The 22,452-nt window shown below is 42.4% G+C and overlaps 2 protein-coding genes across 2 annotated transcripts; both read left to right on the top strand.

Moving 5' to 3' along the window:
- The first annotated feature begins 311 nt into the window (after positions 1 to 311).
- On the top strand, positions 312 to 12,677 carry LOC134677334 (cytochrome P450 4C1-like). The gene is made up of 10 exons (XM_063535768.1): positions 312 to 631; positions 946 to 1,088; positions 8,657 to 8,746; positions 8,838 to 8,951; positions 9,135 to 9,320; positions 10,046 to 10,245; positions 10,380 to 10,431; positions 10,812 to 11,013; positions 11,867 to 12,018; positions 12,473 to 12,677. The coding sequence occupies exons 1-10, from the start codon at positions 312 to 314 to the stop codon at positions 12,655 to 12,657; spliced, it is 1,644 nt and encodes a 547-aa protein (XP_063391838.1). The 3' UTR covers positions 12,658 to 12,677.
- On the top strand, positions 12,662 to 20,585 carry LOC134677335 (probable cytochrome P450 313a1). Its single transcript, XM_063535769.1, has 2 exons — positions 12,662 to 12,780; positions 20,386 to 20,585. The coding sequence occupies exons 1-2, from the start codon at positions 12,741 to 12,743 to the stop codon at positions 20,583 to 20,585; spliced, it is 240 nt and encodes a 79-aa protein (XP_063391839.1). The 5' UTR covers positions 12,662 to 12,740.
- The last annotated feature ends 1,867 nt before the right edge of the window (positions 20,586 to 22,452 follow it).

The following is a 22,452-nucleotide window of genomic DNA, read 5'->3' on the forward strand; positions in this document are numbered from 1 at the left end:
CTTTTCTGCATAGGTAGTTGCACTGCGTTAACTAAATTTAATGTAACAGAGTTAATAATCAGGTTTTTGACCCAACTAAAAATTGATTGAAGCGGAATTAATAATAATAAAATACTTTATTGTACACTACAAAATAAAAGTTACAGAGAATACATTGGAGTTTAACGGTGTAGGTAACAACAGGCGGACTTATCGCTAAACAGCGATCTCTTCCAGACAACCTTCAGATAGCGAAAATGTGGGATTAGTCAAAATTATTACATACGCTTCGCTTATTTTATGTGATTTAACCAAAGGCCTAGAACAGGAGGATGATCTGGCAGCTGTTATTGGTGGCGTTGGCGTTGGGCGCGGCGTACTACCGCTGGTCGCGCAGGCGCCTCTACAAGCTCGCGGCCGAGATACCGTGCTTACCGCACAGCTACCCCGTCATCGGACACGCACACATCTTCGCTGGCAGTAACGAAGGTAAACTTGTAGTAGTTGTGGTTCGTTGGTGCTGGGCGCGGCGTACTACCGCTGGTCGCGCAGGCGCCTCTACAGGCTCGCGGCCGAGATACCGTGCTTACCGGACAGCTACCCTGTCATCGGACACGCACACATCTTCGCTGGTAGCAATGAAGGTAAACTTGTAGTAGTTGTGGTTCGTTGGTGCTGGGCGCGGCGTACTACCGCTGGTCGCGCAGGCGTCTCTACAAGCTCGCGGCCGAGATACCGTGCTTACCGGACAGCTACCCCGTCATCGGACACGCACACATCTTCGCTGGTAGCAATGAAGGTAAACTTGTAGTAGTTGTGGTTCGTTGGCGCTGGGCGCGACGTACTACCGCTGGTCGCGCAGGCATCTCTACAAGCTCGCGGCCGAGATACCGTGCTTACCGGACAGCTACCCCGTCATCGGACACGCACACATCTTCGCTGGTAGCAATGAAGGTAAACTTGTAGTAGTTGTGGTTCGTTGGTGCTGGGCGCGGCGTACTACCGCTGGTCGCGCAGGCGGCTCTACAAGCTCGCGGCCGAGATACCGTGCTTACCGGACAGCTACCCCGTCATCGGACACGCACACATCTTCGCTGGTAGCAATGAAGGTAAACTTGTAGTAGTTGTGGTTCGTTGGCGCTGGGCGCGGCGTACTACCGCTGGTCGCGCAGGCGCCTCTACAAGCTCGCGGCCGAGATACCGTGCTTACCGGACAGCTACCCCGTCATCGGACACGCACACATCTTCGCTGGTAGCAATGAAGGTAAACTTGTAGTAGTTGTGGTTCGTTGGCGCTGGGCGCGGCGTACTACCGCTGGTCGCGCAGGCGCCTCTACAGGCTGGCGGCCGAGATACCGTGCTTTCCGGACAGCTACCCCGTCATCGGACACGCACACATCTTCGCTGGTAGCAATGAAGGTAAACTTGTAGTAGTTGTGGTTCGTTGGCGCTGGGCGCGGCGTACTACCGCTGGTCGCGCAGGCGTCTCTACAGGCTGGCGGCCGAGATACCGTGCTTACCGGACAGCTACCCGGTCATCGGACACGCACACATCTTCGCTGGCAGTAACGAAGGTAAATCAATAATAATAATAGGCCTTCATCATCTGTGTCAGATGTTTTAAGCAGCATCCCGGACATCCCGGTTACGACACTTGCGTTCGTGGCTGTAAAGCCCTATACGAGAGAGGATCTCTCGGCCACACACAAGGCTGAAACTATTTTAACACTATTTCTTTGTACTTTCAGTACCCAAATGAAAGTACAAAGAAACAAAATACTTAAACAATAAGTAGAAATAAAAACAAAACTCAAATTAATTCGTTCGAGAGAGTGAAATGCGTTGACACCCGAGTGTCTATGAGTAGAGTAAAATAGGTAAGTAGGTATTATGTTAATAGTTAGGGAGGCGAGGTAGCTAAATGGCGTAATTCAACGGCGCCGTCGAGACCTATCAAAATCGAAAGATAAAATAATTCCGAAAAGAAAAGCTCGTATGGCAAAAACCATTTTAACGGTGGGTTTGGCGTGTACGGTTTTTCAAAAATGTTAAAAAAAACAGTTACTTGAGCATTCTCGAGCGCGTCAGATATTCATACTACGTATGCCCCGAGTGCCTCTGATAACAACGGTATACTAATCTGCCGGTTTGCGTGGTGGGGGTAGGCATATAAAGTAGTCAAAAATGCAAAAAAAAAAAATTTTCCTCGAGCGCGTCAGATTTTCGGAAGGGGTGAGGGGGGGAGGGTTAAGTAGGCCCCAAGGAAGCTTCCTTTAAAAAAACTGACGATTTCGGCGTGACGATAAGTTACGATGAATTTTTGAAAATGCAAAAAAAAAAGTTTTTTTGAAATACTCGAGCGCGTCAGATTTTCATAGGGGAGGTTTATCTCGGTATCCTGAAAGCATATTTTTTTAATCTGACAAAAATGTTGGTGGGTTCTCTTAATCTGACCGATTTTATGATGCTTCAAGTCAAAAAGTTTTAACTTTGGACAAAAATGTAAAGAGACCTTTTTTGTGTAAAATAAAATTACCTTTTTTGTTTATTTAAACTTTTTTTTTGTAAAATGTATCGTTCGCGACTTATATGCCGCAACGCGTTCTTAGGAAGACGAAATGGCTCCTCCACACTTTCGGTCATGCGGAAACCGGCAGATTTTGTATTTTTAGTAAGTTTTAGATTATATTCTTCAAAATAAAAATAAAAAAATCGCGCTCGAGAATGCCGGATTAACGTTTTTCGCTTCGCGAAGAAGTTCGCGACCCTATAACTCGGCGGCGTCAAGGACTTATCGTTAGATTAGTTAAATTTAGTCTTTAAACACTAAAATCAACCCCCAATATCTTAATCTGACGCGCTCGAGTATTTCAGACTATCCATTTTTTTTTTACTAATCTGATCGTCTATCCTAGGCGCGCGTCACTACATATAGAGCTAAATATTTTACAAGGTTGTTCTATTAGGTCTAAGGTATTTTTTTTATTTATATTTATTGGTTCACCAACAATTGTTTACACTTTGTAAAGTATAACTACAAACGTTTTAACTATTATCGCTTAGCGTAACAATTACTTAAAGGTAAACACCACATGCATTGAATAAAGTAAGATAATTGCATTTACGTTACATACCTAATATACCGTTTACAATAATAATGCAGGCATTAACTATTTACTATTGATTATTAAGTATACATATAATATATAACATTGAGTGGATATCACTAGCTTATGATATTATTTTTGCTAAGCAGGAGCGAACAGATTTTTTAAAGTGATGCGCAGAGTCAAAGTGTAGATGTAGATGTAGATGTAGTGTAGGGACGCCTGGCCGGAAGCAGGCGGGCTGTCGATCGCGTGCCGCGTTCATTCAGCCCGATTCCCTGGAGTCGGGGCTGCAGGTTACTGTCCCGGCGGCATTCCCTCACCATTCTCCTCAAATCTTCTTGTTTTCCTGCAGAACAGAAGGACATCTTTGAGTTCGACGTCCTTTAGTTCGTTCTCTTTTAGTGTGTCTTTGCCGAATGTATTATATCGCGGTGCCGCATACATAATACATTCCGCTAGTAGGTGTAAGCTAGTCTCCTCCTTACCACAGTGTGGGCAGGAGGCATCTCTGCTAATCTCCATTATCTTAAGGTGTCTATTGAGAGTGTTATGACCTGTAATGATACCTGTCAGAAGTCTCAGACTGCTCTTACCTAGTTTCAGAAGATACCTGGTTCTCCTGTGATCTATGCCTTTGATCATCATCTTCGACTGTCTACATCCAGTTTCTTCTTCCCACTCTCTTTGTGCTTCCATCTCTTTTACCTTCTCTATGACTCCCTTCGTGACGTCCGCTGACATAGGTAGAGCCGGTTCCGGACCAATGTGGTCCATTTCCGCCCCCATCCTTGCCATCTCGTCCGCTTTCTCATTACCCGTCACTCCTTGGTGTCCTGGTACCCATGCCACCGTGACACTTCTTCGTTTGCCTATCGAGTTAAGCTCCTCCCGACATTCTCTCACAAGGGAGGAGGTAACCGATGTTTTCTTTAGTGCCTTCAGTGCTGCTTGGCTATCGGTATATATTACAACAGCGCCTTCTTGCTGCACACTCTCTTTAATTATATGTGCACAGCGCGCTATTGCACATACCTCTGCTTGAAAAACGCTAGCATACCTACCCAACGGTATTGATATCTTCTCTCCCAGTTTAGGGATTACTATGCCTGCTCCTGCTAGTTTCGTTGAGCTTCTTCTAGAGCCATCCGTAAAACAGATAGTCGTCGGGTGACTGACCTCTACCTTCCAGTTGTCTCTCTCTCCTATATGTATCCTATACTTCTTGTCAAATATCTCCTGCCTTTTTATAAGGTCGTTATTGGCCATCAGCATCTCAAATTTTGATAGCGCCTCTTTTTGTATCAGCGCGTGTCTCTTGTCCACACAGCTTCCTCTCCATTCCTTGCATGCTTTCATTCTATACCACTGTTCAGTGGCTCTTTTCTCTACCTCTATCCAGAGTGGCTTCAGGCCTAGCATTACCTCCAATGCATGTGTCGGGGTCGTTCTCATGGCCCCTGTCATCATGAGGCACGCTAATCTCTGCACTTTGGTTAGGTCTTTTTGGTATTCTTTAATACGGGCCCTATGCCACCATATCACTGCCCCGTATAGCACCCTGGGAAGTATCACCGCCTTGTAGATCCAGTGGATCATACCTGGCTTCAGTCCCCAATTCTTCCCCACTGCCCTTTTGCATTGACACAGTGTTTTTATGGCTTTTGCCGTCTGTTCTTTGATGTGAGTTTTGTATCTGAGTGTCCTGTCTAGAGTCACTCCCAGATATTTCAGCTCGTTCACCATTTCTATTTCTATGCCTTGTATCTCTAAGGGTCTCATCTCCTTTATTCTCTTATTAGTGAATAGCACTAGCTTTGTTTTCGACGGATTGAGATCCAGTCCTCTCTCTCTACACCACCTCAGTACCTGTCTGAGGCCTTTTGCCATTATATCTCTTATGACGCTAAGAACCGCCCCTCTCACTAGTAGCACTCCGTCATCAGAGTAGGCCTGCATATACATGCCCCCTCTGTTGAGCTCCTTCACCATTGAGTCAAGAAGTAGGCACCACATCAGGGGGGACAGACATCCCCCTTGTGGGAAGCCTCTTCTTGGACTAATCTTCTTTGATACTCCTCCTAGCTCCGCTGTTATGGATCTGCCTTTTAGCATTTTTCCTATCCATTTTGCTATTGTCGGTCGGATGCCCTCTCTCCTCAGGCTTTCTTCTACGGCGTCGAAAGTAGCCTTATCAAAGGCCCCCTCTACGTCGAAGAAGCAGCCTAGTGCGTATTGTTTTGTGTCTAATGCTCTTTCCACCCTTACCGTTAGGTTGTGTAGGGCTGTCTCCGTTGATTTTCCTGCCATGTAAGCGTGCTGATTCCCGTGTAGGGGGCATCCGCTGCTTTCCACTTTCTCTCTTATATGCTTATCTATTACCTTCTCTAAAGCCTTTAGCACAAACGACGACAGACTTATGCTTCTAAATGATTTCGCCTCTTGGTACGATTTCTTCCCCGGTTTAGGCAGGAAGACCGCCCTTACCTCGCTCCATACCCTTGGAATATAGCTTAGGGCTATACTTGCTCTGTATAATTCCACCAGATTCTCCTTTATGTATCTATATCCTCTCTGCAGTAGTGCCGGTAGGATTCCGTCAGGGCCTGCAGCCTTGAAAGACGCAAAGGAGTTGATCGCCCATTCAACCCTCTCCTCCTCCACCACCTCCCATGCCGCCGCCCAGTCGGACTCCTCCTGACCTTCCTGTTTACCTATCTCTGTCACCTCTACACAGTTCGGAAAATGTGATTTCAGCATGACGCTTAATATCTCTTCCGGTTCCGTAACCAAGTCTCCATTTATTCTCAAACTACCCAGTTGGCACGCTCGGTCTCCTGCTAGCAGTTTTACCACTCGCGCCCCCTCTGAATAGCTGTTTATGTCTCCCGTAAACCTCCTCCAGCCCTCTAGTCTAGCTTTCTCTCTCAGTCTGGTGTATTTGTTCCTGATCTCTCTGTACGCGTCCCAGCTCTGAGAGTCATCCCTTTTGGTTGCTACTCTCATTGCCCGGCGCACCTTTTTCCTTACCTTCTGCATTTCTCTATTCCACCAAGGTTGCCCTTTCCCTGTTTGCACCAGTTTCTCCGGGCATGCCTTGTGGTATGCTCCTATTATGATCTCATTCAGTCTGAGTGCCCCATATTCTAGGTCATTCACATTCTCATACCTGACTCCCGAAGCAGTCGCCTCCCTTAGCTCCTCTTCGTACTTCATCCAGTCTGCTTTACGTGGATTTCTTACCTTCATCTTTTCTAAGCGACAGTCGATGCTGTAGAGTATCCTGCGGTGGTCAGACATGCTATCCCCCTCATCCACCCTCCAGCTCTTAACCTTGTCGCCCATCTCTTTCGTTACTATAGTGATATCGAGCACTTCTCTCCTTGCCCTCGTTACAAACGTTGGTGTGTTACCTGTGTTCATAATTTCTAGGTCGTTGCTAATTATAAATTCTATTAATGATTCTCCCCTGTCATTGGTGTCGGTGCTACCCCACACCTCGTGATGTGCGTTAGCATCGCCACCAACAATCAGGGGTATTCCTTTACCTGTGTACCTAAGTACCGTTTCTTCTAGTTCTTTTGTCGGCGCGGTAGAGTCAAAGTGTATATCCATTACATGGCTACAACTATTTATTACCTTGCATAATCTTGGGACAGGTGAGTTACTGCCGTGGACCGTCCGTCGGAGCGGGGGGCACAGGGGTGTTATCGGATTACGGGGTATTCTTTGGAGCACGGAAGTGCAGAAGGCCAAGAAGTTGCGGACAGTCTATGTCATTATTCAATAATTTATACAAAAACATTGCATCCGCAATGCTTCTGCGTAGCGATAATGACTCAAGTTTAAAAAGTTTTAATCTTTGGGCATAAGAAACGGCTGTTTTGGCTTTGCCATCTGCAAAAGTCAGGTGTCGCAAGAACCGCTTTTGAACCCGCTCCAGTCTTAAAGAGTGAGTAGCATAGTGTGGGCGCCACACTACACTACAATATTCTAATATACTCCTCACAAGGCTGTTGTAAAGCAAAATTTTGGTATTACTTCGTCGAAACACTTTGGCATTCCTTATAACAAACCCTAACATTTTATATGATTTCTTAGATATATGTTCCACATGAGGGATGAAAGTGAGTTTTTTATCAAACACTACTCCTAAATCGCGTATTGTGTCGACTTCTTGAAGGGCATTGCTGCCAATGCTGTAATCAGACAAAATGATATTTTGTTTCCTCGTAAACTTGACATGAACACATTTTTCGGCATTTAAAATCATTTGGTTACTATTACACCAGTGGACCAGCCTGCCCAAGTCACTTCGTAGCAAATCAACATCATTAGCTGAGTTTATTGTGCGTGCAAACTTTAGGTCGTCAGCATACATAAAAATCTTCGAGTATCTAAAACAGTCAGGTATATCATTAATAAAGATATTGAACAAAATTGGCCCCAAGTGCGACCCCTGTGGTACCCCTGATGTAATACTGTGCGATGGAGACTTAAAACCATTTACGACTACATAGAACGATCTATTTGTTAAATAGGATTCAAACCATGGCAATAACGAGTGAAAACCATATGCCGATAACTTCATTAACAAAATTTTGTGGCAAACTTTGTCGAAAGCCTTACTAAAGTCTGTGTATATAACATCTGTTTGCTTACCGGAGTCCATTGCATTTGATAAAAACTCAGTAAATGATATTAAGTTAGAAGTTGTAGACCTACCACTGACAAACCCGTGCTGGAAATCGCTTATGTACATTTTAAAATGTTTTTGAACATGTGGACAGACAAGGGACTCAAAAATCTTCGCAAACGAACTGAGTATGGAGATTGGTCTGTAGTTCGAAATAGTAGTATCGTCACCAGACTTGTATACGGGCACCACCTTTGCTGTCTTCCATTGAGGCGGAAATACTCCTGTTGCTAGAGATTTATTGAATATTAATCTTAAGGGCCGTACTAGCGCTGCCGCACATGAATGTATGAAAAAAGGCGGAACTCCGTCTGGCCCTGCGCCTTTATTTCTATCAATTCCCTTGAGTTTTTTTAATAAACTATCTTCAGTAATGATAGGAGCAACAAAGTGCAGGCTGTTATTTTTAAGAAGTCCTAGTGACTGTTGATCATCTAGGTTACTGGTTATAACTTCTTTTGCATATACAGTTGAAAAGTAAGACGCAAACAGTTCACATATTTCATTACTATTAGAAGTAGAACCTGTCCCATTAGTCATAGCTGCCGGATATACACTAGAGCCTCCACGTTTACATTTCACATGTGTCCAGAATAACTTGGGATTTTCCCTTAGTCTGTCCTCAGTTTTATTAATGTAGTCATTGTATCTTGTTTTTGATAATTTATTTAAACGTGTGCTAATTAATTTAAGTTCTAGAGCATCCAATGGATTTTTATATTTTTATATATCTATCTCTCATATCTTAAACTGCCACGCTCGAGTATTGCCGAAAATTCCCCTATTCGCCTCCCTAACTATAAGTACTATTTTTTTAAGTATGTCCCAAAATTTTGATGCGGGTTATTAGCACATATTTTTCTTTTTCTTTCAGATATTATGCAAGTGTTACAAAAAATAGGTCGAATATCAAATCAACACGAAGGTCTTACAAGTTTTTGGCTGGCCAATAGGCTGTGTGTTGGTAAGAATACTAAAATATTAGGAATGCATAAAAACGCTCTTATAATTATACTAGAATTTCTCATACGAAATATTATTATTTCACACCACAGGTATGACGGACCCTGCAGCCATTGAGGTGGTTTCCAAATCGTGCCTGGACAAAGACGAAAACGTAGCAAAGATTTTTCGAACCGCCATAGGGAACGGTTCTTTATTTGCTCCAGGTAATTAATGGGCCGATAAGGGCTCAAAAGGAAAAAAGAACCCTTATACGATCACTTTGTTGACCGTCCGTCCGTCTATCTGTTAAGACCCTTTATCTCGGGAACGCGTGGAAGTATGAAGTTAAAATTAAAATAATCTGTGCACTTAAATATACTCTATTCATGTTATTCTAACCGTTGCAGTAAACATTTGGTACCCGCGTCGCAAAATCAACGCGCCTTTCTTCAATCGGAAGAACCTGGACCAGATGGTGCCAGTGTTCGACTCGAAGAGTTCCATCATGGCCGACCTGCTGCGGACCGAGGCGGGGGGAGGCGACTTCCCCATCTGGAAATACGTCACCACGTTCACGTTCGATACAGTTTGCGGTAAAATCCTAGAAATATTTTTTTTATGGTATTCTTTGCGGTAAAGAAAGAACGCTTAGACGAGGAATTTCGTACATTAATTTAAGTTTCCGATTTAAGCCACAAGATGACAGAACCTAAGATACACAAGGGCACGTGCGTATCTTAGGTTCTGTCATCTTGTGGCTTAAATCGGAAACTTAAATGAAACTTAAGTGGGCAGCACCTGCTTTGGCGTGTCAATGTCAAGTTAAAGTTTCCGATTTAGATTTAGACCACAAGATGGCAAACCCTCTTGCACCTATAGTTCGTGAGCCAATATGTGGACATTGGCCGAGTATCCGAGTAAGTAATCAGGAGCGCCATTGAAGACCGACAGCGGTCAGAAGTGCAGGCCGCGTAGCCAACACGCCCATCGCTTACGCCCCGTAGCGATCGAAACGCAACGATAGAGACACACAAAGCAATAGCGATTGACACCTTAGCTAGGCCGGCAGGCGCGTTGAATATTAGGCTACAGCCGCGTACGTCTATTGACGTCATTGGGGGTCAATGAGTTAATAATATTAATTCTTCCTCTTTAAGGATGACTCACGTTAAACCGGGGCCGGACCTTCCGGCTTTTCTATAATATGTCGGGCGAACACGTGATGCTTAAAATAGAAAACGCCTGAAGCTCCGACCCGGTGTAACGTGAGCCATCCTGTATGTCTACAAAAAATACCTTCACTTGCTTTTTGTTTTAGAAACTGCCCTGAACACTGAAATTAATATGCAAAAGTGCTCCGACCATGACTATCTTCTGCGCGCAATAGATAAATGCACGCAAGTTATGGCGAAGCGCATGTTCCATCCGTGGCTGCACCCCGACTTCATCTACAAGAGGCTACCCGTGTACAAACGGTATCGACACCACTTGCAACGTGCATATACCTTCTTAGAGGAGGTATTATTCATTTTAAAGAGCTCCGTACAAAACTTTGTTAACCGAGCTCTTATGGGATCATTTCGGTCTTGCAGATCGGTTTTGTATATGTTGTTTACTTTAATTTAATACCCACTATAACTTACTACTTATAGAATATACGAAAGAAAAAGGAAAAAATAACAGAATCTGGACTTAAGAATTTTAGTAAGTACTTAAATCATGATACCTTCATACTATGAATATATTAGAATTATAAAATAAGCAATTGCAAAGCTAAGCCACCGTCTACGTGAAAAAAGTGGCGACTACAAGTCCGGAGACTCCGCAGCATATAGTACTAGTAGATATCATATATTGCTGACGTACTAGGTGAGGATAGATACTTTGAAATGTATAAGAACATCACATCATGTCCGACAATTATCCATGCCAAATTGCAGCTTCCTAGCACTTACGATCACGTCGAACGGACAGACAGACGGACATGGCGACACAAAGGGTTCCAAGCTACGAAATCCTAATAAATTAAACGATGAAGACAGAAACAATATTAGTGGTCGACTCGAATCTTAAATATTTTCCAGAAAACAACAATGAACTGTCACATTTCATCGACGTGGTAATCCAGTCTTCTGGAGGGCTAGAGAAGGGTTACTCGGACATGGAACTGCGCGAGGAACTCCTGGTGTTTATGGTCGCCGGGAGCGACACGTCAGCCACCGCGGTCAGCTACACCACTGTGCTGCTGTCCCGGTACCCGGCCGTGCAGGATAAGGTGTACCAGGAGTAAGTATACCTGAGCTGCTGGTGTTCATGATCGCCGGGAGCGACACGTCGGCCAGCGCGGTCAGCTACACCGCTGTGCTGCTGTCCCGGCACCCGGCCGTGCAGGATAAGGTGTACCAGGAGTAAGTATAGTACACCTTTTGTGTATAGATTTAAGCTAGTTATTAATTTCGTTTAGTTGTACCACTGTATACCGGGTGTGGCCTGTAACATGAGCAAATAATTAAAACATAGATTGTACTCCTCAAACGGTGACACTTTAGTTCAACAACTTTTAAAAATTATGAAGTATTTAGACTCCCTATTTTTCATACAAAATAAATATTATCTTCAATGGACGCCATCGCCACGCCATTATCATTGTGATTGACGTTGCTTGTCACGCCTTAAACATAACAAAATTCGCAATACATTGCATCTTAGAATAAACTTTAAAGTGTATTAAAAATCAAACCACAAGTAATTTTTAAAAGTCGCTGAACAGATGTTGGTCAATATGAGGAGTACAGCCTACGGATTAATTTTTTGCTCATATTACAGGCCACACCCGGTATATATTGTATGTAAATAAATGATTTATGGAAAAAAAAATAGGTACCCTACCATGGGAAGGTTAGCGGTAGTTACAACATATGGTGGTGAGTTATGGGGCTAGTGGTTCACGAAACGTTTTGAAATAAGAGATTTATTTTAGGTGACCGTCCAGGAAACGTCAGGATTTTTGTTAGGATCTTCTATATTTTTATATGGCAACCCTTACTGTAGGTACCGTCCTTTGCTTTGCATTGAATAATAAACTATCTTTATCTCATATAATAACTGATTAAATTGAGTCTTACATTTGCTTTATCAGACTATACGAAGTGTTCGGCGCGTCGGACCGCACCGTGACCGCAGAGGATCTGCCGAAGCTGACGTATCTGGAGGCCGTCGTCAAGGAGAGCCTGCGACTCTACCCGCCGGTGCCGATAGTGCTGCGCGAGGTCCACGGGGATACACTTCTGCGTGAGTTTCCCGAATTACTCACATAAATATTGCCATTCTAAAAAAAGTATTTTTGTTTTTGGAATTTTCTTTATTTTTGCATAGCTAGTACGAGCTTTTTCGATCCTAATACAAGCAAAAACAATCCCAAAATGTCCATACGCGCAGACTCACGCTAGAATGGTACGGGTCTGTGCCGAGGCGTCTGACTCTTCATTTTCTATACTTAGAAAGCATCACGTGATCACCCGTCATCAAGAAAAGTGTTGAACTCATTGGCCTGGATCCGGACCGTTTTAGTATAAACAGAACCTGAAACGACCCATACAACCATTTTCAGTCGCTATTACGACACGGTGTAGACACATCTGGTGTCGACGACCGTTACAAGGAGTGATAGATTTTCATGATGACGTTCCGCAGTTCCGTACATAAGCGTGGCGTTCAAAAGGATATGCTAATACAAGTATTTTAGCGTCAGGCACAACGCTGGTGGATGAGACGACGGTGATGTTCAACATCTGGGGCACGCACCGGAACCCCGCGTACTGGGCGCCCGACGCGGAGGAGTTCCGCCCCGAGCGGTTCCTGCGGGGCCCGCTGCCGCACCCCGCCATGTTCGTGCCCTTCAGCCACTCCGTCAGGAACTGCCTCGGTTAGTATACAACCCCGCGTACTGGGGGCGCAACGCGGAGGAGTTCCGCCCCTAGCGGTTCCTGCAGGGCACGCTGCCGCACCCCGCCATGTTCGTGCCCTTCAGCCACTCCGTCAGGAACTGCCTCGGTTAGTATACAACCCCGCGCCGCGTACCAGTAGTCGCAGTCTGTAGTGACCTAGTGACCCTGCCTCCAAGAGTCTCGGCAAAAAACCGACCCAATCGGAGAAGGGCGAGACGAAAAGAGTAACAGCGTGATGAGTAAGGAACAGTATGTAGGTACACATAGCAATGCACGCACGAGAACTTTCCAAAGTTGCGAAACTTTCCACATGAGAAATTCTCGGTAACTTCTGAGAATGTTCTCGAGAACGAGAATTTATTTATTTATCGTTGTTTATACCATGAATATTCACGATAGTTTAGGTGTAGTCCTTACCCCCAGAAAATTCCGACTTTTGGTCGTCCGCTTCCGGTCAGAAAAATGTATGACGGCCCGGCCAAACGGTCAGACTTAGCTGGGGGGTGCTCGACCAAATGTCATAGAGGGACCCTGGCTGTTTTTGACACCGCCATTTTTTTTCAATATGGCCGACATTTTTTTTTTACTTTTTTAATTTTGTCCTAGCGCTCTGAAATTTTGGTCACGGAATCTCGGGATCCCCTAGACACCTATGAAACATTTTTTTTTAAAAAATGCTACAATTGTGGGAAAACAGGCCACTTTTATTTTGTATGGCAACTTTAAAAACGGTGCGTGATAGGTGGGGGGTGCTCGACCAAATGTCATAGAGGGCCCCGAGACAAAACAATCTGCATTAAAAAAAAATCAAAATGGCCGACTTTTTTTTTAAATTTTTTTCAAGTTGGTCCGAGCGCGCTGAGATTTGGCATGGCGGGAGATAGAGGCCTCTAGATTCTAATTAAACAAAAAAAATTTTTGTAAATATTGTTGAAAGTCGAAATGTTCTCTGATATACAGTGAGAATTTAAGCAACTTATTGGTAAATTTATCACATCAACAAAATAGGGGCGCGCTGCTGAGAGCGAAGAGCGCCGCCGCCAGAAAGGCGATAAATGCATCCGCCAATACGCTGCTGTCCGCAGTGAGGGAGTGGGACGGTAGCCCGCTTCATGAGCGCTGGAGGACCTACCACAAACCGGTCACCATAGGGTCGGGGCGATACGCCCCTTGGGCTAGTTAATATTAAGTTTTAATTTGTATTTAGGTATAATTTATAGACGTGAATATTTTAATTTTATTGTACAGTCGAATAGTTTAATTTTAATTTAATTTTATTGTAACTCTATGGAAGTTTTCTGGAATAAAACAATTTCATTTCATTCATAGCTAACTGTAATAGACAATAATATATGAATAAGAACATTTAGTTTTAAGTTATGCCTATTTAAACTTTATTTCAAGTATATTCTCTTGTTTAAACAATAATTTCCATGTTGCAGGAATGTTCTGAGAACATTCTCGAGAACGTTTCCGCCTTTTTGGGAATGTTCTGCAATTTGTACATTGCTAAACTTCGTTTTTTTTAGCATTAGAAATTAGGTAAACAATCTTGATGCGTCTTTTAATTGAAAAACACATTTTAAAAATAAGTTACGGCAAATATGTAACAATTATAGATGATTAAACGAACTTTCCTAAAGTGAAGTTCGATCACTATTATATGAGTCGCTTCATTCGAAGATATAATGTTTTAACAGGTAGTCCCTTAAACCTACAGGCAACTTATAGCACGCTTTTAGAGTACTTCATTTGATTCAAAATCGGTATTAGTAGTTCCGGCGGCCACCACCTGGGGGTGGGGAGCTGCCGTAGACTTCATTTTTTAGAGTCACGAACATAACTTTCTTTTTTGGGTCACCTAGGGACGGGTGGGTGATTATATTTATATCTTCGAATGAAGCGACTCATATAATAGTGATCGAACTTCACTTTAGGAAAGTTCGTTTAATCATCTATTATATTTCATCGCTTCATTCTCGATATAATGTTTTAACAGGTAGATGTTTAGAGTTGAAAGTTTTGTGAGAAAATAAAAACTTATTATTTTTATTAATTTATTTTAATTTTTTATACTTATTTAACATGCCTAATAATCACAAAAGGTATTATTATATGCAGTTAAGCACTACACTTAATATTTAGGAATCGTCATTGTCACTGACATTGGTTTCTGGGAAACAAATCGATCTAGCGAAATCATAATCATCATTACAATTGATTATTGGTCGGTTATAGAATTTGGCAAAGGTTTTAGAGTTGCTGGTCCAGCCAGCCGCCTTTCTGATCGTATCTAAGCTGATTCCAGCCGCAAAAGCCGTTGAAGTAGCAGAGTGGCGAGTACTATGTGCACTAAACACATTGACGTCTACGCCACTTTCATGCAATACTTGTTTGATCCACCTACTTAGGGTTTGACTGCTGGCGGCCTTGTGAGGTCGCTTATATGTCAGGAAAAGCGTTCCCGTGCTACCAACCCTTAAATTTTTCGTAACGAAAATATAATCCTTAAGGGTCGTAGCTGGGCATATACTTAATTTTTCGCGGAAAAATGGCAAATTTAATATGGGTTGTTCTCGGCCTACAGCAGAAGTTTTAATAATGTCAACTATGGCAATTTTTATTCCATCTGAAATTTCTGTGATGTTTTCTAGTTTTATGAGGGATAGGGTTTGCACTCTGTGAGCTGTACAGAGTGCTAACAGAGTAACTAGTTTTTTAGTGATTTTTTCAAGGGGTATATCGGAGTTGGGATACCAAGACGAAACATGATTTAGTACAACCTGAGGATCCCAGGTGGAATTATATTTTGGTGTTATTGGTTTTAATTTAAATGCCCCTTTTAAAAGTCTTTTCACACAGTTATCAGTACCTATCTCGCTGCCAAGCAGCAAAGATAACGCCGAACGGTGGCTATTTAATGAGCCATACGAACAACCCTTATTAAATAGTTCCGTTAAAAAGGAAAGTACCTCGGGTATCGAAAGATGATAGACGTCAATATTCTTAGAAGTGCAATATTCCCACCAAAGTTTTATGGTTACGCCATATTGACATAAAGTATTCTGAGCCAATGAGGCTAGCATTAGAGGTACTGCCTCGTACGGGGTTCCCCGCTTGATGAACGCCGCCCGCAAAGCCTCGCGGCACCCAGGGTAAGGCTGGCATGCAGGGGGTGATGGTCCCTGAAATGTGATTTTAACAGGTGTTTATGAGGAGGGAACATTATGATTTCTGACTTTAGAAGTTATATCAGGAAAGGGAACCATGCCTGCGAAGGCCAATAGGGGAATACAAGTATTCCATCAGCTTTATCGTCAACAATCTTTCGTAAGCATTTTAGTATTAGCGCAAATGGTGGGAATGCATAAAAAAAGTTAGAGCTCCAGTTAAGCGTAAACGCGTCTACCGCCATGGCGTCTGGCTCTTGTCTCCATGAGACGACTGCGTCACATTTTGCGTTAGCACGTGAAGCAAACAAATCTACATTTGGGTATCCTAATTTTTTAATAATGGTATCAAAGGCTTGGGTGGACAATTCCCACTCTGTGTCCGGGTTGATTTTCCTAGACTCCTCATCTGCCCGATTAAGTTTGGTATTAACGTATGACGCATATAACCAAATATTGCCAAATTGATCTTGATAAGTCATTTAAATGTGGGAATTGTATACCTCCCATACGGTTGATATAACTAATAGCGGTCGTGTTGTCGATTCGTAATAATATTGCACAGTTGGTAACGTCTGAAGCGAGGCTTTTCAGGCCTAAAAATACCGCGAGCAATTCTAAATAGTTTATATGGTGTTCCATCTCAACGGTTTTCCATGTCCCGTTTGCTTTTTTATTGCCACATACAGCGCCCCAGCCCGACCTAGAGGCGTCTGTAAAGATTTCGTATTTAAAGTTTTTTATCCTCATAGGATTATCAGCAGTGGCAATATTCTTAGCCCACCAGTGTAAGTCGGCAAGAATGGTATTGGGTAATGATATTTTGGCTTCAAAATTATCATTATGCCTTTGCAAAAGGAGGAATTTCTGGCGTTCTAAAATTTTTGTGTACAGCCATCCATACTTAACAGCAGGGCAGGCCGCGACAAGTACACCGATCAATTGAGCAAATTCACGGATACTACAACGTGGCAATTTCATAAATTTGTTAACTAACTGAGCAATTTTATTACGTTTATCACTCGGCAAAGACATAGACATGTTTCGACTATCGAAATTGAATCCCAAAAACTTGCAACTTTGCTTGGGTTCCAGTGAGCTTTTACTAAAGTTAATAACGAAGCCTAAACATTGAAGTAGCTTCACAGTCTCATTTACGTTTTTATTACAATCAGTATAGTCATCACCAATGCAAAGGATGTCATCTAAATACATGACAGATTTCAGACCGCTGGATCTTAAATATGTTATTACTTCTTTCATTACTTTAGTAAAAACCCACGGGGCTAACGATAAGCCATAAGGCAGGGCATTAAACTCATAAGTTACAATTTCTTTAGAGCCATAAGCTTGAAATTGAAAACGTAAATATTTTCGATCAGATACATGAATAGGTATTAAAAGATAGGCTTCTTTTAAGTCGATGTTGGCTAAATAACTATTCTGGGCTATTAACTTGGATGCCGTTCGATGGTCTTCCATCTTAAAGTGAATTTTAGGAATGAATTTATTGAGCGATTTAAGATTCAAAATAAATCGTTTCTCGCCATTAGGTTTTGGCGTGAAGAATATTTTGGAAACGAACTGGTTACTTGATGCATTACATTGTGAAATTGCACCTAACTCTAGTAATTTATTAATTGCATATGACATGTCACGACTTTCGTCAGAAGAGTAAGCGGGATGGCTTACTGGAGGCTGTTCAACGCTTTTAGAGAAAGGAATTTTATATCCCTCTCGAATCCAAGTTAAAACTTCATTATTTTGAGTTATATTTAGCCAGCAATCGTAAAATGAACTTATTCTACCAGAATGTACCTGGTTTACTGTTGAGTTGGAGCACGAGGCCTGGTCTGAGGGGCAGGTTTCGCTGCCGGTGGAGTTGTGCTGTATGTGTAATTGTACGACCTCCTGGGAGTTGTCATCCTCGTCTGGCTGCCCCGTCCACCTCTGCTGTTGGGGTAGAAGTAGCGAGGTGGACCCCTCCAGTTTCCCGGCGGGGTATAGCGGCTTGCCGTCGACTGGCGAAATCCGGAAGTAGAGGGTTGGTATGGCACAGTCTTTTTTATCTGATGTCCTTGTCTTTGAATGGCTTTGCCTGCCTTAATTTTTTCAGACAAAGCGTTACCAAAGAGAGTATCGTCTCTTTCGGAATCTTGGATTACATGTAGGATGTTCTTTTCCAGACTAGGAGTTATCAATTTTATTCTATCTTTGGTCGACGCGCAGTGAAGGTCTGTCAAGATTCGACAGCTGTCACTGAAATGAGTCAGAGCCTGGGCTTTATTATCGCTATTTAGTAGGATCTCCATACCCTTATTGAGTGCAGTAATGCCTGCACCGAGCTGTTGTTGAAAACCAGACAGTTTTTTATCGCGCCCTCTGACTATTTCAGATACTGCAGCTGAGATCTCTGCGTTAAGTTTTGGTGACTGCAGAAGCTTGCAATTTTCGGGTATTAAATAACTTTTTAAAAGTTTTTCTTTGTTTTCTTTGAGCAGACCCTTTTTTAGTAGAGGTAACCACAGACTGGCTAAACTGTCGTGTATCGGTTTACCAAATTCAGGTATATCATCTGTGGACTCGCCCAAGGCCATAAGTAGTTCCGGTTCTACCATTTCCGCGGATGCTTGCGCGGTTTCATCGGGCATAGGAGCACTTTGCTCCACCTCCGGCTCGGCTATCTCATGTTCTGGCTCAGTGTTTTGGCGAGGATTCACCTCGAGGTCATTCATTGGTAATGGTTGAGTGCACTGGTGCCCCTCGACTTGAAAAGGTTCAGTCACGCTGCCTTCTCGATTAATTTGGTCCGTTAAAGGACGATGGACAACGATATTTGTATCTAAAATAAAAATAAAAATGTATATTTTATTTGGAGACCCAAAAGAAGGTAGGTAGGTGAGTTATGAGAAAACTCAGTTGTACATGTCTCGCAGACAAGACAACGTAACTAATTATGATAACTTATTGTTTTGCATGTTATGTTCGGCAAATGCCTCGTGGTTAACTCGCAGTTAATCACGTTATCGCAATTGACTCGCAGTCAATCCCGACTTTTAAACATACGTTAAAACAACACAGAGGTAGCTCGCAGCTAAAACCGTGCGTTTAACATTCTTTAAGTTATAAAAAAAATCTGAGGGTAGGTAGACAAAACTCAGCATCAATTTCGTACGTTTAAATTACGTAAATGTTTTAAAGATTACACTTTAGAAACTAGATTGTAATATTTCTTGATGAAGTAACCACTAAAACAAAATAAAAACACTAATTTACCTTGGTCATTGTCCTCGTCAGACGAGGACTGAATTACTCGAATCCGTTTATAAGGTGGTTCTTTATTTTTCTTTCGTTGTAATTCTTCTATTTTTTTGTGATATGCACTAATTCGTTCGTCGATAGTACGCTTAGGCATGATTTTAGCGCGTGCGCTCGTTGCCGTGCACGAATAAGGAATGAAGTCTACGGCAGCTCCCCACCCCCAGGTGGTGGCCGCCGGAACTACTAATACCGATTTTGAATCAAATGAAGTACTCTAAAAGCGTGCTAGTTGCCTGTAGGTTTAAGGGACTACCTGTTAAAACATTATATCGAGAATGAAGCGATGAAATATAATTAATCTAGTACGATCATTTATATTCGTCTGCTTTCATAAGTAATAGTTTTTGATTTTTGAAAAGCGTTTTAATTAAAAGACATGCCAAGATCGCTTACCTTCTTGCAAGTTCTTTCTAATGCTAAAAAAAACGAACTATAGGTACACACTCGTTTTCGGCCTGTCTAAAGTATTCTCGACGAGTGTGTAGTTGTATACTGTGTACAGCCATATAAAGGGTTACGGCTTTTCGTCGGACACTTTCTAATCCCATGACTAAACGCCACTTGCTACATTTCACTAACCCGGGGTTAACCGGTTAACTACCATTACAATTTGACATCGGGTTAACAGTTTAACCGCTTAACCCCCGGTTAGTGGGATAGTGCAAGTGGCGCTAAGAAAGTTATATGTAATCTCTCAACAACATACCTAGCAGTATCCTTACGTAGATAAAACTTTAAACACTTGTGTTCCTAGGAGCAACATGCGTATGGTGCGGCAAGGTTCAAGTTGACACTGCACGATATTAGGCCATTCAGAAAAACGATTCTTTTTTCAAACTATTTTACAAGCTTTTATTTAGTTTCACCTGACCGTTGTCTGTCGGTCTGTAATCAAATCTTGCAAGTTAAATTTGATCCACTTCCAGATTTCCGATTGAGCTGAAATTTTGCATGCATGTATAAATCGGATGACAATGCAATATTATGGTACCATCGAGCTGATCTGATAATGGAGACCAGAAGTGGCCATAGGAACTCTGTGATAAAACAACGAAACCTAATTGTGTTAGGGGTTTTTAGAATTGTCTCGATGAGTATTAGTTGTCTGTCGTAAGAAAAGTACAGTCAGCGATAAAAGCTTGTACCAAAAATGAAATTCTTGCCAAAAACTTTTTATACAAACTATTTTTATCCTAACTGTGGATGTAACTTTCTCCCAGGTGCAACATACGCAATGATGTCGGCGAAGACGGCGCTGGTGAACCTGGTCCGGCGTTACCGGCTACTGCCGCCGGTCGGCGTACGCGCCGCTGACTTGCAGCGCCCTCTGCCCGTCAAGTACGACGTCATGATGAAGGCCGTCGACAATTTCACCCTTCGAATAGAAGAGAGGAACCAAACCAAAACACTGAAGGAATAGAAATCATTACGATGGCGGAACAACTTGGATGCAGCATCAGCGGTATTGGCGGGATCTTGCTCAGCGCGGGGAGAGTTGGAAAGGGAGACCTTTGCCCAGCAGTGGGACACAGAAAGCTAAATAAAATTATAAATATAATGTTTATACCGTAGTTTTAATAAAGTTTCGTACAAATTATCTAACGAAACTTTTCGTTAGGTAATCATGAATTAATTTCTCTTAGATTAAATTTTGAAATAGATATTATCGATCAGACATAGGAATCCGCGGAACAAATTGTGAATTAAGACTTTATGTTTGGCACTTATGGTCCTACTTACCACAAAATTTAGGCTGTTTTAAAACGATTAGGCAATTAACCTTTTGACCGCCGTAGTCTGATATACAAGACAAACAAAATCGGGCTCATTTCGCCGCGGTCTGATAAATAAGATAAAACTTATGATTATATTTAGGCTGAAATAGGGGAAAACACTTACGTTGTTCGTTCCTAAATGAAGCTTTAAGATTTACCTCAAAATGACCAAGGACATTAAATAAAACAGTATAAAGATTTTTTTATTAAAAACTTATAATTCTTATTAATATAGATACTATGAGGTGTTTTGGTTACTCTATTTGACACTAAAGATAAATTTGTCGACAGCTTTCATGATGTCGATGACGGCGGCCGATCGTAAGATCAGGCATATCGTGAAATTCCTAGGCATATCGTGAAACGTGAAAATCTTTGACTCGTTCCCTGAGTCGACAGCTCCTATTTCTGGGCAGTTTGCCCTTCGGGCATATGAAGCAATAACCTAACGAACCTATCCTACCTTTATATTGGTTTAATGTGACTATCGTCAAAACATTACACAGGAACTTAACGATATGCCTGATCTTACGATCGGCCGCCGACATCGATACTAATCATGTTTTTTGATTCTTTTCTTCAACTCTAACAGTAAAATTCTTCATGGATTTTGGTAATGAGTCGGTACTTATAGGGATTTTCTGTTCCTCTCTTTGACTGTAGACGCACTCATAGGGTTTTTAATTAGATTAGGTATTTTCTTTAAATCTGAATAACAATAAAATTGTTATCCTCTTTTGTAATGTAACTAATACCTGGCTGTTTTAGATTCACTCTTCTCTAAGGGTGAAGTTGTCGAACCCTGATATCATGATTTTAACTTTGATGTTGACTTTGATCATGGTGGTATGTTGTTGATACTCATAGCTTTCTTAATTTTTTTCTTCGATTTTAATAGCATAATTGTGAATGGCTTTCATAATGATTTCTTTCTTGGGCGTTTTGGAATCTCCCTTCGACTCTAACGATGACTTTGTCGTTTTCATGATGATATTATATATACTCGTAGGGTTTCTTCATTATTTTCTTCGATTCTACAGTACAATTTAAAACGGTTTTCGTGATTTCTATACTTGGGTATTGTGATTTCTCTCTTCGACTCTAAAGCCCGCTCCACACTCGTGCGCGAATCGCGGCGCGAAGCCGCGAACGCGAGTCTGCCGGCCTAGCCAAGGTTACAATCGCTATCGCTTCGACAACGAAAAGCATTATGTCTCTCTATCACTCTTCCATATTGGTGCGACAGTGCCAGTTGCGTTTCGATCGCTACGGAGCGTAAGCGATCGGCATCTTGGCTACGCGGCCTGGAGTCGATTTCGCATATCAGCGAACTAGACTCCACACTCGCGTTCGCGGCTTCGCCCGCGATTCACGCGCATAGTCTGGAGGGGGCTAAACAATTACATTAAAGTAGGGTTTTTGGTTTATTTCTTCAAATCTAAGGGTAACATTCCATTTCTAACCGCAGCTGCATTACTGTCAATTTTACTATGGAAATTGACAATGACAGCG

The sequence above is a fragment of the Cydia fagiglandana genome, chromosome 26 (assembly GCF_963556715.1).
Source record: "Cydia fagiglandana chromosome 26, ilCydFagi1.1, whole genome shotgun sequence".
In the NCBI taxonomy this organism is placed as follows: Eukaryota; Metazoa; Arthropoda; class Insecta; order Lepidoptera; family Tortricidae; genus Cydia; species Cydia fagiglandana.

Coding starts and splice junctions, on each gene's coding strand:
- LOC134677334 (XM_063535768.1), top strand. CDS start 312: ATGATCTGGCAGCTGTTATTGGTGGCGTTGGCGTTGGGCGCGGCGTAC. Junction 10,246..10,379: donor CATATACCTTCTTAGAGGAG/GTATTATTCATT, acceptor TACTACTTATAG/AATATACGAAAGAAAAAGGA. Junction 10,432..10,811: donor ATCTGGACTTAAGAATTTTA/GTAAGTACTTAA, acceptor AATATTTTCCAG/AAAACAACAATGAACTGTCA.
- LOC134677335 (XM_063535769.1), top strand. CDS start 12,741: ATGTTCGTGCCCTTCAGCCACTCCGTCAGGAACTGCCTCG. Junction 12,781..20,385: donor CTCCGTCAGGAACTGCCTCG/GTTAGTATACAA, acceptor ACTTTCTCCCAG/GTGCAACATACGCAATGATG.